Source organism: Phyllopteryx taeniolatus, chromosome 4 (assembly GCF_024500385.1).
Source record: "Phyllopteryx taeniolatus isolate TA_2022b chromosome 4, UOR_Ptae_1.2, whole genome shotgun sequence".
Classification (NCBI taxonomy): Eukaryota; Metazoa; Chordata; class Actinopteri; order Syngnathiformes; family Syngnathidae; genus Phyllopteryx; species Phyllopteryx taeniolatus.
The window spans coordinates 20,058,301-20,074,832 of NC_084505.1; the positions used below are offsets into that span (position 1 = coordinate 20,058,301).

Below are 16,532 nucleotides of genomic sequence, written 5' to 3' on the forward strand. Positions count from 1 at the left end.
CATTGATGGTGCCTTCACAGATGTGTAAGTTACCCATGCCATTGGCACTAACACAGCCCCATACCATCACAGATGCTCGCTTTTGAACTTTGAGTCCATAACAGTCCAGATGGTTCTTTTCCTCTTTGGCCCAGAGGACACGACGTCCACAATTTCCAAAAACAATTTGAAATGCGGACTCGTCGGACCACAGAACACTTGTCCACTTTGCGTCGGTCCATCTTAGATGAGCTCGGGCCCAGAGAAGCCGGCGGCGTTTCTAGGTGTTGTTGATAAATGGCTTTTGCTTTGCATAGTAGAGTTTCAAGTTGCATTTACTGATGTAGCGCCAAACTCTATTGACTGACATTGGGTTTCCGAAGTCTTCCTGAGCCCACGTGATGATATCCTTTACACATTGATGTCGGTTTTTGATGCAGTGCCGCCTGACTGATCGAAGGTTGGTTTTCGGCCTTGCCGCTTACATGCAGTGATTTCTCCAGATTCTCTGAACCTTTTGATATTATGGACCGTAGATGATGAAATCCCTAAATTCCTTGCAATTGTACATTGAGGAACACTGTCCTTAAACTGTTGGGACTATTTTCTCACGCACTTGTTCACAAAGAGGTGAACCTGGCCCCATCTTTGCTTGTGAATGACTGAGCAATTCTGAGAAGCAATCCCGGCACCCACCTGTTCACCTGTGGGATGTTCCAAACAGGTGTTTGATGAGCATTCCTCAACTTTCTCAATCTTTCTTGCCAACTGCCCCAGCTTTTTTGGAACGTGTGTCAGCCATAAAATTTAAAGTTTATGATTATTTGCTAAAAACAATAAAGTTGATCAGTTTGAACATTAAATATCTTGTGTTTGTAGTGTATTCAATTAAGTATAGGTTGAACATGATTTGCAAATCATTGTATTCTGTTTTTATTTACGTTTAACACAACGTCCCAACTTCATTGGAATTGCGGTTGTAATTTAGCTATCAATTATCTTTATATTTAGTTAAATGTTAGCACAAAAATTCTAAACTCACATGCCCTATAATGACAATTATTTTGTCATAAATTTCACAATAATTAAATGAGTGCATTCAGCAGTAAAAAGGTAGAGACAAGGTAAGGGTCATAAAAAGTGCAGAAATAAACAAGTTATGGAAAAATGTAGCTTCTGTTGCCATAGTGTAGCCATAAAACAACTTAAATTTACATAAAGTAAAATAAAATAATATGTTCAAGTTAAAGTAAAACGTAGCTGCTGTTGTCATTATGTAGCTATATTGTTTTTACATAAAATACATAAAATGGTGTCAAGCCATTTCAGTAAAGAAAACAAAACCAACGCTTACATAAAATTTAATACATTAAATATAATATTCATTTTGATCACTTGCACCAATGTTAGCAGTTTGTAAAAATATTCGGCGATGTTTCTCAGTCGGAACAATTACATTACAATTTTGTTCCGCCCGGCTCCATTACAATCGACGCGTCCCAAGAGCTAACCGGATGTTGACATAAACGCTCACATTGCCGCACGTTCAGTTTATTGTTTTATTTTCTTTAAACTGGTGTAGTTTAGATTTCTGGAAAGAAAACGCCCTGCAATAGTTCAAGATGTCCGCGTCGTTGATCAGGAGGGGACTGGAGCTGCTGAGCAACGACATTAAAAGTATGTTGTGATCCCATTTTAGCCAGCGAGCTGGTTAATGTTAGCAGCGAGCGTTCGTAACCACTTATTGTTATATTAAATAAACACTAACGTTTCCTCTCAGTGTTGTATTTAAATTGCAAAAATGTGGAACGAGCTGTTTTATAATGGTAATTGCAGTTTTAATTATTAATATTTAAAACTTCACGACGTAGGCAGGTGGCCTCCATTTTGCTGCTGGAAAAATAGTTTGTCAGCCATGTTATGCATTTCCTTAAACGTTGATTCTAAGGTAGTTGGTGTACCTGTAATCCACAATGGTGGTTAGTTCACGTCATTGAAGATAAAAGTTCCAATTTTTTAGCATTTTGTTTGTGTATAACCCCAAGCCAGACCCCCGTTTTCTTGCGAAAATTAGCCTGGATTCACACTACAGTTCCAAGACCGTATATACTGCATCGGAGACTATGGCTCTCCTTGCCCACATACGAGGGCATTACAGTACCTTAATTGCTCCATTTTTATTTTTTTTTACCGCTTCACTTCACAGTGTGTCTGAATCTCGCTCCTAACTCGAACGTTGGCCTGCAACATAAAGCAAAAAAATAAGTACTAGGGATAGAACTCGCCCTCTAAAACCCCATTCGCTATTTGCGTGGACTTGGGCTGCACGATATTTTTGAGCATTGATACTGTGATATGCGTGTGTGCAATAGTCACATTGCAGGGTCTGCTGCGATGTTGGTGTTCTGGAATATACTGTTGAATCAAGTGTAATATTAAATAAATGTGACCAGCAGAGGGACCTGTTTGGACATGTTAATAGAAAGTTCTTTACTGTCCATGTATGCCAGGTTGGACACTAACGAAGGAGAAAAGGATCTATACAGGTTGGCCAGACAGAGGGATAGAGATGGGAAGGGTGTGCAGCAGGTTAGGGTGATTAAGGATAGAGATTGAAATGTGTTGACTGGTGCCAGTAGTGTGCTGGACAGATGGAAATAATACTTTGAGGAGTTGATGAATGAGGTAAATGAGAGAGAAGGAAGACTAGAAGAAGTGTGGTGGACCAGGAAGTGGCAATGATTAGTAAGGGGGAAGTTAGAAAGGCACTAAAAAGGATGAAAAATGGAAAGGCAGTTGGTCCTGATGACATTCCTGTGGAGGTATGGAACCATCTAGGAGAGGGGGCTGTGGAGTTTTTGACCAGTTTCTTCAACAGAATTCTAGCAGGTGAGGAGATACCTGAGGAATGGAGGAAAAGTGTGCTGGTGCCCATTTTTAAGAACAAGGGTGATGTGCGGAGCTGTGGGAACTATAGAGGAATAAAGTTGATGAGTCACACGAAGTTATGGGAAAGAGTAGTGGAGGCTAGACTCGGGACAGAAGTGAGCATTTGCGAGCAACAGTATGGTTTCATGCCTAGAAAGAGTACCACAAATTAATTATTTGCCTTGAGGATGTTGATGGAAAAGTACAGAGAAGGTCAGAAGGAGCTACATTGTGTCTTTGTAGATCTAGAGAAAGCCTATGACAGAGTACCCAGAGAGGAACTGTGGTACTGCATGCGGAAGTGGCAGAGAAGTATGTTAGAATAATACAGGACATGTACGAGGGCAGCAGACAAATTCAGACAAATTGTTCTGGAAGTTAATTTCTATTGGTTGGCTGCTCTGGTCAATCGTCAATCATTTCCCACTGTGTTTTGAATTAATCTTTCACAACTTTCTCCTATTCTGCCGCAGTCACCGTCTGCCATGAACATCCGTGCAGATCCTCTGGCACAGCCATCAGACATCTTCATATTTCGCAGAGATTATATTATGGCGTCAGCCATAAACAGGCTTAACATCATGAAATATTTTGTAATTTTTTTATTATTAAATGCAGCATTGCAGCTCTTGTCACGCGCTAATTCGAGTGACCACACATTCATTCATAGCCGTAATAAGTACCACCGGTGCCGTGTTTCCTGCCAGGCGAAAATAAATCGAAGAAGAAGAAGCAGCAGCAGGTGACGACACCCAGCTCAGCGGCAGCGATGGCGCTGGTGAGCACCAACCGCCAGGGCGTCACCCGGCAGGTGAAGAGGCTGCAGGGACGGCTCGGATCCGGCAAGAGCAAAGCGACGGTCAAAGACAAGCGGATCAAGTGCGCCCTGGGTCAGTATGGTCCAATCGCGGTGTGCGCTCAGACTAATAAAGATGGAAAACCGGGCTGGGCAAAATGACCTTATAATAAAATTTAAATATATGTTTTTTTCCTAACAAAAATATGATTTCCAAATTCAGTCAGGTTTTTTTTCCACAAAAAATGATCCTAAAAAATGCAAATGACATTTTTATCCCCTTCTGGGATGAGTTTTATTTCACCTGTTTTTTTTTTTGTTTTTTTTTAAAAGCATTTGCTCCCCCCAGCATTAACTTTCATAATAGACTTCCACAGAATGTTTTTAACCCCCCCCCCCCCCCCCCCCCCCATATATAGTGTATATTTTAATTAGGCTTTACACGATCAGGATTTTTGGGGCCGATCAGAAAGTTTTAAAAAAACGATAACCGATCACAAGATGGAGCAATGTGTCTATTTACATGTCTTTTTCATTTATTGTATATACTTGTGTACTGTATACTGTATCCATCCATTTTCTGTACAGCTTATCCTCACAAGGGTTGCGGCGTGCTGGAGCCCCGTCCCAGCTCAAATTATTCTCTAGCATTTTAGACAAAAGTTTAAACACCAATGACCTCTAGGGGGCATTCAAGGATGGGCCACTGACATAAGTTTAGGTCAAATCAACATTACAACTAACAGAAATAATGGGTGCTAACTTACTGTAATTAAATTACTTTAATCAAATACTCTTCATGACATGTTTACTCTAACTTTCTCACTGTCCCAGCTATATGGACGGACGGGTGTTGTCCAGAGATGAGTCAGTTTGACACCCCCCCCCCCCCCCCCCCCCCCCCCCCCCCATGTTATTTCATGCAAAATCCATTCCATTCAGCCATCCATTTTCTACACTGCTTAACCTCACTAGAGTTGCGGGCGCACTGGAGCCTATTCCAGTTTATTGCGGGCAGAAGGCAGGGCACATATCACTCTGAACTGGTCGCTAGGCAATCGCAGGGCACATATAAACATATAAACATCCATTCGCACTCACATTCATTCATACATACTTATCCGATTAGCTGCAGTGCTAGGGAAAATGATTTTACTCATTTTATCTGTTTGTTAGTGGGTATTGAAGTCACCAGTTGTTGTTGTTGTTTTTGTTTTTTTTAATAATAATAATTTTAAAAAAGCTTTTTATAACTTGTTCTGGCAAACAGATAAAAAATCAATAACTCTCCCAGCCCTACTGGAATGCAATGTTTGTTCTTACACATCAATGTACATCAGTTCAGCAGCCATCAAAGGATTACCTTTGTTTGTGTATTGCTTTTTCTTGGCTTTTTGGGTAACACATTGTCACCATACATCTTTAGTGTAAGTAAGTTGAGATAGACTTATTGTTTTTGACCTTTTATCATTAACTGTAGGTAACTTTTACAGCTTACATGGCCAGTATGTTAGGGCCTTGGATGTTTTATTTTTATGTTTTACACTTGGAATACAATTGGAATGATCAAATGATACTTTTGTTGTTTATTTCTGTTGCCAGCGTTACTTGCCTTTATTTATCAAAGCGATCTTTTTTTTTGTTGGTAATTTCATGTTTGTAGTTTTTGTGTGGATTATTCTAGATGATTTCAGGAAGCAAAAGGAGAAAAATCAGATGAAGGCCAACCTCAGATATTTCATGAGAACGGGCATTAAGGCAACCGATTCGGACACCTTGAAGGTGAGAGTTCCTCTCAGATGTTAGTATGTTGTGTACATTGTAAAGCTGCTAATATATTACATTTATGGAAAATGCATAAATGAATGACCACGTCATCTGGGTTTCCCACAGATCCAGAACTACAACATGGGAAGACAATCCCGCGATCGCCCAGACCAGCCTGTCGCTCAAAAGCCCAAAGGGACCAAGTCCGTGTTCACGGAGGAGGAGTTCCAGCAGTTCCAGAAGGAATATTTTGGCCGGACTGTGGAAGAAAAGAAAAATGATTCCCCCAAAAAACACTGAACCCTCTGAATAAACAGCACACTTTTTTATTTTTGTTTTTTTTAGGACTACTTTTTGTTCATGTTTGACTTAAACTTGCCTATAATAAAAATGTCCAATGGTAAATGCTTTACAGCTGAGATTTTGTTGGTATTCAGAGCTATTTAGACAGTTATTTTAATTAGCCATCAACTTGACAGAACAAAAAAAGTAAGTGCCCATAGTGATTCCATTGCATTTTTACTAGTAGAGGCAGCATTTCTTCACCAAGGAAACAAATTACACTTGCCAATAAATAACACTGGCGCATGACATGGCCAAACACAAATAGGCGTCCTCCACGTCAACAACTTAGCCAAACATTATTATAACATTACCATAAGATAATGCTGGTAAGTAACACTGTTAGCTAAGGTAGTGGAAAAATAGTATTTTTACTCTGGATCTTCAGCCAGTGTACATGATAATGTCATTGGTGGAGAATGACACTCGCTCAGTGTGGGGCTGCTCATGTTCATTGGCCCCCGCTGCAGAGGTGGGTACTAATGCGCTACATTTACTCAAGTAACATTTTTGATAAACTGGTCAGAGTACTTTAAATGCCTCATACGTTTTACTTTTACTTGAGTATTTATGTGAAGAAGGATCGATACTTTTACTCCGTCACAATGATCGACATGCCTTTCACTACTTTAATTATCCATTCCTGCTTGTGCGCGTCTATTTTTAGACTCCATTTTCGACTTCAAATAGGCGCCCGTTGCGCCAATCCAACGTGATCACTTGTCATTTGACTCCAATTCACCAATCAGACAACACAAGGCAGTCACATGACTGCGCACCTAGCCTTCGCGAGCCAATCAAAATGACTTATTTTGGAGGGGGGAAAAAACAAACAAAACAAAAAAAAACAGTCACGCGAGTTTATTTACTTTACAGGCTCCAAAAAACAACAGCTTTGTCATGCAGCTCTTAAATTGTGACTGCCCAAACTTGGACATTTCAGCCCACTTCTAACTTGAGAAAACACCTTGCGGTAAGTTGCAGATGTTTCTATTGTTGTTTTGGCAGTGATATGGCAATATTAGCACTATCGTGGTGTCGCACACACACGGACACACAGTCACTAAGTCTGGTTAGCTAACAGCTTCTTCATGAAGTAATTTAAGTGAATAAAGCAAATAATGTTTCTGTAGGGCCCAATGCTTGTGTTGTCAGTTTTTGGGCAGTTAAAATTTGAAATGGTGGAAGGTGTGTGTTGACTCCGATATGTTATTATTATTTTTTGTTTTATTTGTTGTTCATGTTCTGATTTTTATTTTATTTTTTAAATCAGAAGTTACTCACAAGTTATTGTTTACTTGAGTAGTTTTTTCATTGAGTACTTTCTTACTCAAGTAAATATTTGGATGACTACTTTTTAACTTTTACTTGAGTCATATTTTTCAAAAGTAACAGTACTCTTACTTGAGTACAATATTTGGCTACTCTACCCACCTCTGCCCCACTGTGACATCACAATGCGTTTATTATATAACTAATTTCACTCCGTGGGTGGGCAGGCACATCGGACCACAAAATGTCTGGACCGGAAGACCATGGTGTAGTAACAATAAATTGGCCACCAGGCTGTAGTGGACTCCACCTGTCCCTACACTGTGTTCACTGGAAAACAAGAAATTCTGTTTTTTCAAACATTATGATTTACTGAACACTGTGCGCCCATATTTAATTGTTTATCATGAAAACAAAATATTTAGGGGACCTGAGTGTCTAAGTAAGTTACGACGTTAGTAGTGCTTAGTTGTGCTCACATGGCACTATACAGCGGCTGAAATAAGTATTTAACACGTCACCATTTTTCTCACTAAATATATTTCCAAAGGTGCTATTGAAAAATGTTCACCAGATGTTGGGAACAACCCAAGTAATTCATACATACACGAAAGTAGAACGAATAAGATCAGAAATTAAGTTATGTGTCATAATGTGAAATGACACAGGGAAAAAGTATTGAACATGCCAACTGGTATTTTTGTTTGCAATCACAGGTTCAAGTTGCCTCCTTTATGGAGAAACCAGTCGCATGCGTTGCTCTGGTGTCATTTTGGCCCACTCCTCCACACAAGCAGTCTTCACATGGTGAAGGTTCCTTGGGCTTCTTTTATGGACCTTGAGTTTCAGTTCTTTCCATAGATTTTCGATTGGATTCAAGTCAGGTGATTGGCTGGACCATTCTAGCAGCTGTATTTATTTTCTTCTTTGAAACCAATTGAGAGTTTCCTTGGCGGTATGTTTTGGATCATTATCCTGCTGAAATGTCCACCACCGTTTGATTTTCATCATGGCAGCAGATTTTTGTCAAGAATGTCTCAGTCTATTTGCCCATTCATCCTTCCTTCAATAATCTGAAGTTTACCAGTACCATTTTGTGAAAGCAGCCCCACACCATCATGTTCCCAGCTCTAAACTTCACTGTTGCTACGATGCTTTTAAGGTGATGTGCAGGGCCATTTCTCCTCCAAATGTGGTGTGCATTATGGCATCCAAAGAGTTCAATTTTGCTCTCATACAAACAGACTATATTCTCCCAGTATTTAACTGGCTTGTCCGAATGTTGTTCAGCAAACTTTAAACGAGCTTTCACAGGTTTTTTTTTTCTTCCAGCAATGGTGAGCTTGCATACAGGCCACGGCGGTTTTCCTTGTGACAACAGTACCTGCTAATTCCAGGTCTTTTTGAAGCTCTTGGACAACTCTTCTGATTATTCTTTGCACTCCTCTGTCAGAAATCTTGCAAGGCAAATTTATGGTGGTACGATTGGCTTTCCACTTACGTATTATGGCCCCAACCGTGCTCACTGGAACATTCAGAAGCTTAGGTATGCGCCTGTAACTAGTGTTGGGCAAATGATACCGAGGCTTTGGAGCTTGTGCCACTCTTTCTGAAGTGGCGTGACCGATGATGTTCGAAGCTTCGAACGCCATCGCTGTTCGAAGCGTTTCATTGGCTCAGTGTCACTGGCTCATGGAGTTTCATTTATTCTTTGGGTTAATCTGGAATGTGTTTTATAGTACGGGGGAGAGCATCTGCATATTTTATTGTAATGCCGACATAATCATTATTTGGTATGAATGACCAAAACACTTGAATTACCATCCAGACTTTTCTGAACTTTGATTGTTATCATGGGAAGGAAACATGACAGCAATGAGCTCTTTCGAGGCTGCTATGGCTTCAGTTGTCCACCAGATGTCACCGTCACTGAAGCCTTGAAGCTTTGAATGTTTTTCGGCACAATTGTTAGAAAAGCCTCAGTGCTTCACGAGGCTTCACTTGCCCACCACTACCTGTAACCAAGCCATCGCTATGTTTTGCGACGGTCTTGAGACAGCGCTTTCCTCTTACCCATCATGAGAAGGGTCTTGACTCACACCTTGGCAATGAGACCTTTTTGTAGGCCATCAATTAGGACTGCACCAGCTGATATTCATTTGCACTGACAAGGGGCTGCATGGCTGTTTATTGATAGATTTCTTGGCTTTCCATGCCTTTTCGCACCTCCCTTCATATGTTCAATACTTTTTCCCTGTGTCATTTGACATTGTTACACACAATTTAATTTCTGATCTTATTTGTTCTCCTTTCTTTGGATGTATGGATTACTTGGGTTGTTAGCAACATCTGGTGAAAATGTCATGTCAATAGCACCTTTGGGAAGAATGGTAACGTGTTAAATACCGCAGTATGATCTTATCGTTTACGTGTCAGGAGGATCAATTAAATTTAATCCGCTCATATTTCCCACAACAGAAGACACATCGACTCTTTCAAGTAGACCATGAGAGTTCGGAATAAAATTGCAAACAAAAAGGAACGATGGATTGAAAAAACTAAAGTAAAAATCGCCATGCAAGTGTGTACACAAGTTGGATACGTATTTTAAAATACACTGAACTGTTTGTATTTTGTAGCAACGTCTCACTGTTGTGGTGGCTTCCTCAAACTCATGTTGACATTTCCTATTTGACCTACTTTCAATGTATACGCTTCGCGTGCGTTCAACCAATCAAAGAACACTAACAGCAGAGGCACGCGTGTTTTGTTGACCAGTACTATCCGGCAGCGGGAACCTATTGACAAAGAGGGTTGATGAACTAGCCCCGCTTACCCGCGCTGCAATATACACCCACAAACATACCTTTGGCGGAGGGACACGCCTGGCGGTGCTTCGGTGCGATATAACCCGCCGCGGCACCTCTGTCTCGCAACATTCGATCTGTGTGCTCCTTTTCGGCTTCTGCTTCTTTGGCTTCACTCTTGGCAGCTACCAACCGTCAACATGGCAGTTTAAAGGCGGGCGGCGGCAATCATCGCAGCGGCATCAAACGGGCAGGGCATCGGCGAAGTGCACTGGCGATTTCTGGCAAAATGGCGTAAGTATACTTTCGCAGCGCTTTTGTAATTGTGGACGACAAAACGAACTCTTATAACAACTTACACTGGGCCTCAAAAAGATCGATACAAGCGAATCTACGTGCTGGCTTTGGGGCTTGGCTGGTGACAATATGATGATAGCGACTGGCAGTTGAAGGGAGTCGCGCCCACCAGGCGATCGGCTTTTTATTGTTCCCTCAAACTGCTCTGTTTGGCTAGCTTGCTCAGCCAAACCAAGTCAAACAATTCGGACAATCAGATTGCCTGTCTGTCGTCGAGCTCGGCGTGTGTTTGGACGTCAGTTCTTGCCTTTGTACACATGCAAAATAGTTGACAACGTGGCGTGGTCAAAATGGCGCGCAGGCCAAGCGGACTACTTGACACCAAAATGGCGGGCCCCAAATTTCCGGGGAAGGGGCGTGGTCACCGGTCTGAGACGTGACCAAATTAGGAAATGTAAACCGCCTCTGGCGTCCGACATTGGCCAAAGATTTGCTAAAATTAGCCTCCCCGCCCCCACGTGCCAGTTAAACACGGTTTAACGATTATCTTGCGACGTCAAGAAACGCGCATGGAAGTAGCCCTTATGTTGTTGTGGCAGGATTTGTTGTTTTAATCCAGTGGATTTAAGATAGATGTTTTATTAATATAATGAGGGAAATGAAGCCTTTATTCATATCACACGTCATATGTTTAAAATTGGGCATACAGTGCTTTTACACAATTAAAGCAAAGCAAACTGGCAAAGTGCCACCGGCGCACATAAACTGATGCGCCCGCGCTCACACCCCCCCCCCTCACATGTACAGTACGTAGGGCAATATGGGCAAAAAAATAGCTCTTTAGTTTACGCCAACGATAATTTGAAATCCTGAAAAAAATGGTGTAAATCTCTCCTTACGTCCCAAGTCATGTATTGATAGACACAGCATTTCAGAACAACTGGTCTTGTTTTTTTTTTAAAGTGCTTCTTACATCTACAGCGAAACATTAGTTGTATTGCAATATTTAACATTTAATAACTCGGTTATGTCCAGACTGTGTTACAGAATATCCAAAATCAGGTTTGCGCACTTGTATTTCACACTATGTTCATTTAAAATGTCTACAGGAATTAGATGTGGCGCATAATGATAAGAAGGACGCTTCACAATTGGGAAATCACAGCAGAAATTTTCACACACACAAACGACCAACAAAGTAAAAAATAATACGAAGAGCAGCACTGAGGAAGGATTAAAAGAAATGAAAATCTTAGCAAGAAGGAAAAAGGAACCAAAGCTTAAAATGTTCCATGTTAGTATATGGTAAGTCATGAATGCAGTACAATGCATATTGCAGTTACGCTGCACTAAGATTCGTACAATGTAGGACTGTGAACTACCAAATCTTTTGAGAGTAGTTTGTCGTACTTGAGGGCTGGACCTCTACCCTTAAACTGCATTTGTTGACGGTATAAATTCTGTACAGAATTCGAGCCAACAAAATCAACCTTTGCTAAACTGTTAGCATTAGCGTGTTAGAGATGAAGAAACTCTAACTCCTCCCATACATGTTATGTGTACATTACACATCTACTATCTCAAAAAGTGCTTGTAGGCGTTGGTCTGTCATTTTTGGCAATGCTTTTCCACTGGCCCAACCGTGCGTCCGTCTGTAACAGATGTCTGTGCGGTAACCGTGGACAGTGGCCAATGGTTCCGGGTGTCACAAATATGCTTTTATTTATCATTTTTATTGCCTCTGTGCAAAAAAATATGACTTCGACCAATTTTTGTGGTGGACGTAGCAGAGATTGCCTATTTTTCTCTTTCTTCACAGCACTAGTACAATGCGTTTAAAAGTAGTACTGTGCGATTAATCATGCTTTTAACGGTCATAAAAACCGCTGAAAATGGACATGTTTTTCTGGCAGGTCTCTTCTGGCAATTTCCCTCAGCTTTGCTGCAGACGACAGCAGTACCGAACGTCTCGACTTACGAGCCTCTCCACACTCCGTTTTACCCGCCTTAGCGCTGACCACACGCGGCAGCAGCCATGCTGCTCGCATTGGAGGCCGTGGAGGCCCTGTGCTCAGGTAGGCGACGCGCTCGACTCGTAGACGCCATAATGGGTATGAATGATTGGTTTGTCTATTTGCCCCTGTATACACAAGTTTTTCACCCAAAATTGACTGGCATAGAGTCCGATTCACCTGTGAGCCTGTTCCCCAAAGATTATTTACATTAAAAAAAAAAAGTTTTGTTTTTCATTTTGTATTAACTGAGCACTAACTGTTCCTTAGGGCCCTCGTTTCTGACGGCTGACCCAATGGGGCCCCTTCTGGACCAAGATGAAGAGGAAGTGCTTTCACCCTCCTCCCCGCTCGAGGGCGAGGTCCCGGCCTCGCCCCTCCTTTCTCTGTCCCCCTACCACATCTTGCTGTCGCCCCCATCCCCTCCTGCCGGTCACCCCTCCCCTTCCTCCTCCCCTTCCTCCTCCTCTCAGTCCTCCTTTCTGGAAGCCAAGGCGGGATCCGACGTGACCGCTCTGCCCTGGCTGGCCGCCGGCGAGCTGCTCCACGCCCACGTGGGAGCGGACGACATCCACGGTGAGTTGGAATGGTCCAAAATTAGTGTGGCAATAGCTTGCCGTGAAATTATGCAATGTTTATTTGGCTGTCTAGTGTTTTACGATTTGTTTTAAGTTTTATCAAGTAGCACATTTTATTTATCTATATACATGTGTATGTTTTATTTTCTCCTTAAATTTTATATACAACACATTGTAAAAAAAGAAATAATAAAGGTACATTTTAAAATGGTGAAATGTAATCTCAACATATTTTTAAACATTTGCTTTAAAATAGCATTTAAAATAATTAAATGGTTTATGTAAAAGTTCTGGTATTTAAACAGCATTGAAAGTTATTAAATGTAATTTTAGAAGGTGTTACATTTTAAGTTTTTTAAATTATTATTATTATTTTTTTTTTAAACTGAATTTTCTAATCTGGACTGTTTAGCAAATTTTTATTATATTTTGTATTGAATTAAATTTCCTTTGACATTTTATGTATTTACACGGTGTAAAAATATGAAAAGTTAAGTCAAAGCAAATGTAAACAATTTTTAAAATAAAATTTTTATGCCATAAAAGCATGAAATTCTAATTCTGGGATTTAAACGGGAAAGTAATTGAGGTATTACATTTTAGATAAAAACATTTTTGCCAAACTTATTTGTCAATACTTACCTGCAGGATGCCCTGTGTTAGTATTAAAATATGACAAATCAGGTGTTTAAATGGTATTGGAAGTTATTAAATGTTCTGAAGCATTTATTTTAATTTTATTATTTATTTATTTTTTTAACCGGTTGTTTAAAAGGACTACCTGGTGTCCGCAGGGTTTTAAAGTGTTAAAAGGTAACTTGTGACGGCAAAAGTTAGTCATTGGAAAGGTATTAAATGAAAATTAAAATACAACAGTGTTATTGAGGTATTACGTTTTAAAGATTTGTTTTTATCTGACCCGCTTCCATGTTGAGGTGGTTAAACTGGAGTACTTGGTGTCAGGAACATGTGCGCGACATCAGAGACACGAGCGAGCGCGTTAGGGTGGGCGTGGCTTAAACCCTGTCCTCGGACCGGAAAAGCCCGTTTTTAACCGACCCCTTCGCTGAACGACATGACCTTCCGTAGTGTAGTAGACGTGAGCGGTCGCCACCGCAGGGAAGGAATGCAAGGCGTGTTACTTCCTGGATGTCATTTTCCAGTTGGGCTGAACCATTAATTGCGCTTCTAATTGTCATTACAGGACTCAAAAGCCCAAACGTGAACAAAGTTTTGTCTGCGTAGTCTTAATGTGTGCGGAGAATGGCGTCAAAGTTTGATTCTGAAGGAGAAACTCGCTCGATAATAGCGCCTAGGTGTCACGATTAATCAAACTATTTGATCATCAAATTAATCAACTATTGATAAACAGTCATTTAAAGCCATTGTTTAGCTCTAAAATTGCAAACAGGAAAGTAATGAGCAATATTTCCCCCTATTTGCTGGTGTTTTGTGGTCGAAACCAGTAACTGATTCGTAATCAATTTATGGAAAAATAAAGAATCTGTTTGCGCAGCTGTCTTATGAATCAATCAATTGTAATTGACCTGAAGCAGCCTCAGAACTGTTAATGTTACAGCAAATTTAGAGCTTTTTTTCTTCTCCTTTTGACTAAAATGTCATTTATTTTGCCATCTAAACTATTTAAGTTGTATATATGAAAAAACTACAGTCGCTGAAAACTGCAGTCAATTTAGTCAATGAAAATAAAGTTTGTAAAAGGCATATATGTGAAGGTTCTCTTAAATTTCCGGACGCGATCACGTTCACCTTGATCAGCGGTTCCCAAAGTGTGATCCAAGTACCACCTCCCTCTAGTGGTACATGTTTGTTGTTTTTAAAGAGAACATTTGTAAAAAAAAAAAAAAATAATAATAATAAAAAAAAAAACATGTACAATTTAATATTTGAGAGCTGTGTTCAAGTATTTATTTAGCCACAATTATAACGTAACTTTTGTGTGCAATACATTTGAGTTGACAATGAATTGTCTCCAGAGGACTCCTTCGCGGGCATGGACTGGATGTCGGAGAAGATCGACCTCGGCGACTTCGACCTGGAGTCTCTCATTGGCTCCTGCTCGTCGGACGAGCCCCCCGCTTTCCCCGAGGACCTCCTGGCCTCCCTCCGCTGCCACATGGATCTGGACCTGGAGCCTTTCCGCGTGGCCGCCCCTGAAGACGGGCACCCGGAGCCGCCCGCCGTCCCCGCGGCGGTGGTGGTCATGAAGTCTGAGCCCTGCTCCCCGGCCCCACCTCCCTCACCGGGATTCTCCGAGAGCGAGACCGACACCGAGTCGCCTCTCGCCGCCATCCTCCCCAATCCCGAGCTCCCGCTTGAGGAGGTCTTCGTCAAAGTCTTGTCGCCGCCGTCCAGCGACGGCGACAGCGACTCCGGCATAGAGTCTTCCGCCGGCTCCCCCCGCGCCAAACCCTACGCCAAACCCCAACTCCCTTCCGCTTCTTCCTCGCCGGCTGCGAAAGCTAAGGTGAAGTCGTCATCCGGCGCCCCCAAGGTGGTGGAGAAGAAGCTGAAGAAGATGGAGCAGAACAAGACTGCGGCCACACGCTACCGCCAGAAGAAGCGCGTGGAGCAGGAACAGCTGAGCGTGGAGTGCGAGGCCCTGGAGACCAGGAACCGAGAGCTGGCCGAGCGAGCCGACGCCATCAGCCGCGAGATCCACTACCTCAAGGACCTGATGGAGGAGGTCCGCAAGCACCACCGTGGAAAGATGAGCGCGGGGGCCAAATAATATGATGGCGACGAGGTGGTCAGGCGACGCATCTGGACGTGCTTGCGTCTCCCAGTCCGCTGTTGGGTCCTCGCGGAATTGGACTTTGGCGTGAAATTTTCCGGGTGAGACATGCGTGCGTGTTCATGTGTTCACAGGAGGAGGTCAAAATTAAGGTGCCGTACGTTTGTAGTTCCATCCTGAAATGTCACCCGGAAGGCCAATATCACAAATTTGCAACAAAAATCACGATCCCTTGTAGAACCCTCGACTCGGTCTAGTCACCATAGCAACCTTCCTCTGGTTCAGAAAAGGGCCTCTTTAGTGTATCTGAGTTTTCTTAAGGCCTGCGCGTGCGCGTGCGTGTACATATTTCTTGGCTTTGATACGCAATTTAGGTGGTCTTCTAGTTTGTATTTAATGTGTTCATGTACCGAGTAGTTGTCGCGCTCTTGCTTGTACAAATGCTCTCAAATGCCTTTTCTCTCGCAGTCTTTTTCTAATAAACTTTAATCTGTCAAGTCTCAAGTGATGTCTTGCTGGTCTTTTTAGTTTTTAGGTCCTAAAGACAAAATTGCTTTTTGATTTGTTATGCTAATAAAATAAGTTTTATTATTGTGTGACTCGAGTATCCCTGACCTCTCTGCGCTTAGTTCCGCATTTTCCAACAGATTGAAATGATTGAGAAATTCCAGATTCTCCAAAAAAAATCATCCCATCCAGCGCTATTTTATTTATTTATCCCCCAGCCCACCTCTTGGGAACCATTTCCAAAAGTTAAGTAAAATTCCCACATTTGGAGATTCTTTTCATTATTCCCTCTTCCCACATTTATTGACTGATTCAAAACATTGAAACTTCAAAATATTCGGAACATCTTAAGAGCTATTGTTTGAAGAGATTTAATACCTTCCAATTATTCTCGACCGATTATAAGCAAGCTTCTGTCATTCAGCGTTTTGGCATGTTCAATTTCAATTTCTGTTCAATTTTTGTGTAGTTTCTTTGCATCTGAGTAAAACC

The 16,532-nt window shown here is 41.6% G+C and overlaps 2 protein-coding genes across 2 annotated transcripts; both read left to right on the forward strand.

The window, feature by feature from the left end:
• The first annotated feature begins 1,452 nt into the window (after nucleotides 1–1,452).
• On the forward strand, nucleotides 1,453–5,875 carry rps19bp1 (ribosomal protein S19 binding protein 1). The gene is made up of 4 exons (XM_061770388.1): nucleotides 1,453–1,656; nucleotides 3,615–3,797; nucleotides 5,388–5,485; nucleotides 5,597–5,875. Exons 1-4 carry the CDS (start codon nucleotides 1,602–1,604, stop codon nucleotides 5,768–5,770), a joined length of 510 nt encoding a protein of 169 aa, XP_061626372.1. The 5' UTR covers nucleotides 1,453–1,601; the 3' UTR covers nucleotides 5,771–5,875.
• A 4,100-nt stretch (nucleotides 5,876–9,975) lies between these two features.
• On the forward strand, nucleotides 9,976–16,037 carry atf4a (activating transcription factor 4a). Its single transcript, XM_061770389.1, has 4 exons — nucleotides 9,976–10,185; nucleotides 12,102–12,263; nucleotides 12,471–12,776; nucleotides 14,776–16,037. The coding sequence occupies exons 2-4, from the start codon at nucleotides 12,224–12,226 to the stop codon at nucleotides 15,528–15,530; spliced, it is 1,101 nt and encodes a 366-aa protein (XP_061626373.1). The 5' UTR covers nucleotides 9,976–10,185; nucleotides 12,102–12,223; the 3' UTR covers nucleotides 15,531–16,037.
• Nucleotides 16,038–16,532: the final 495 nt, after the last annotated feature.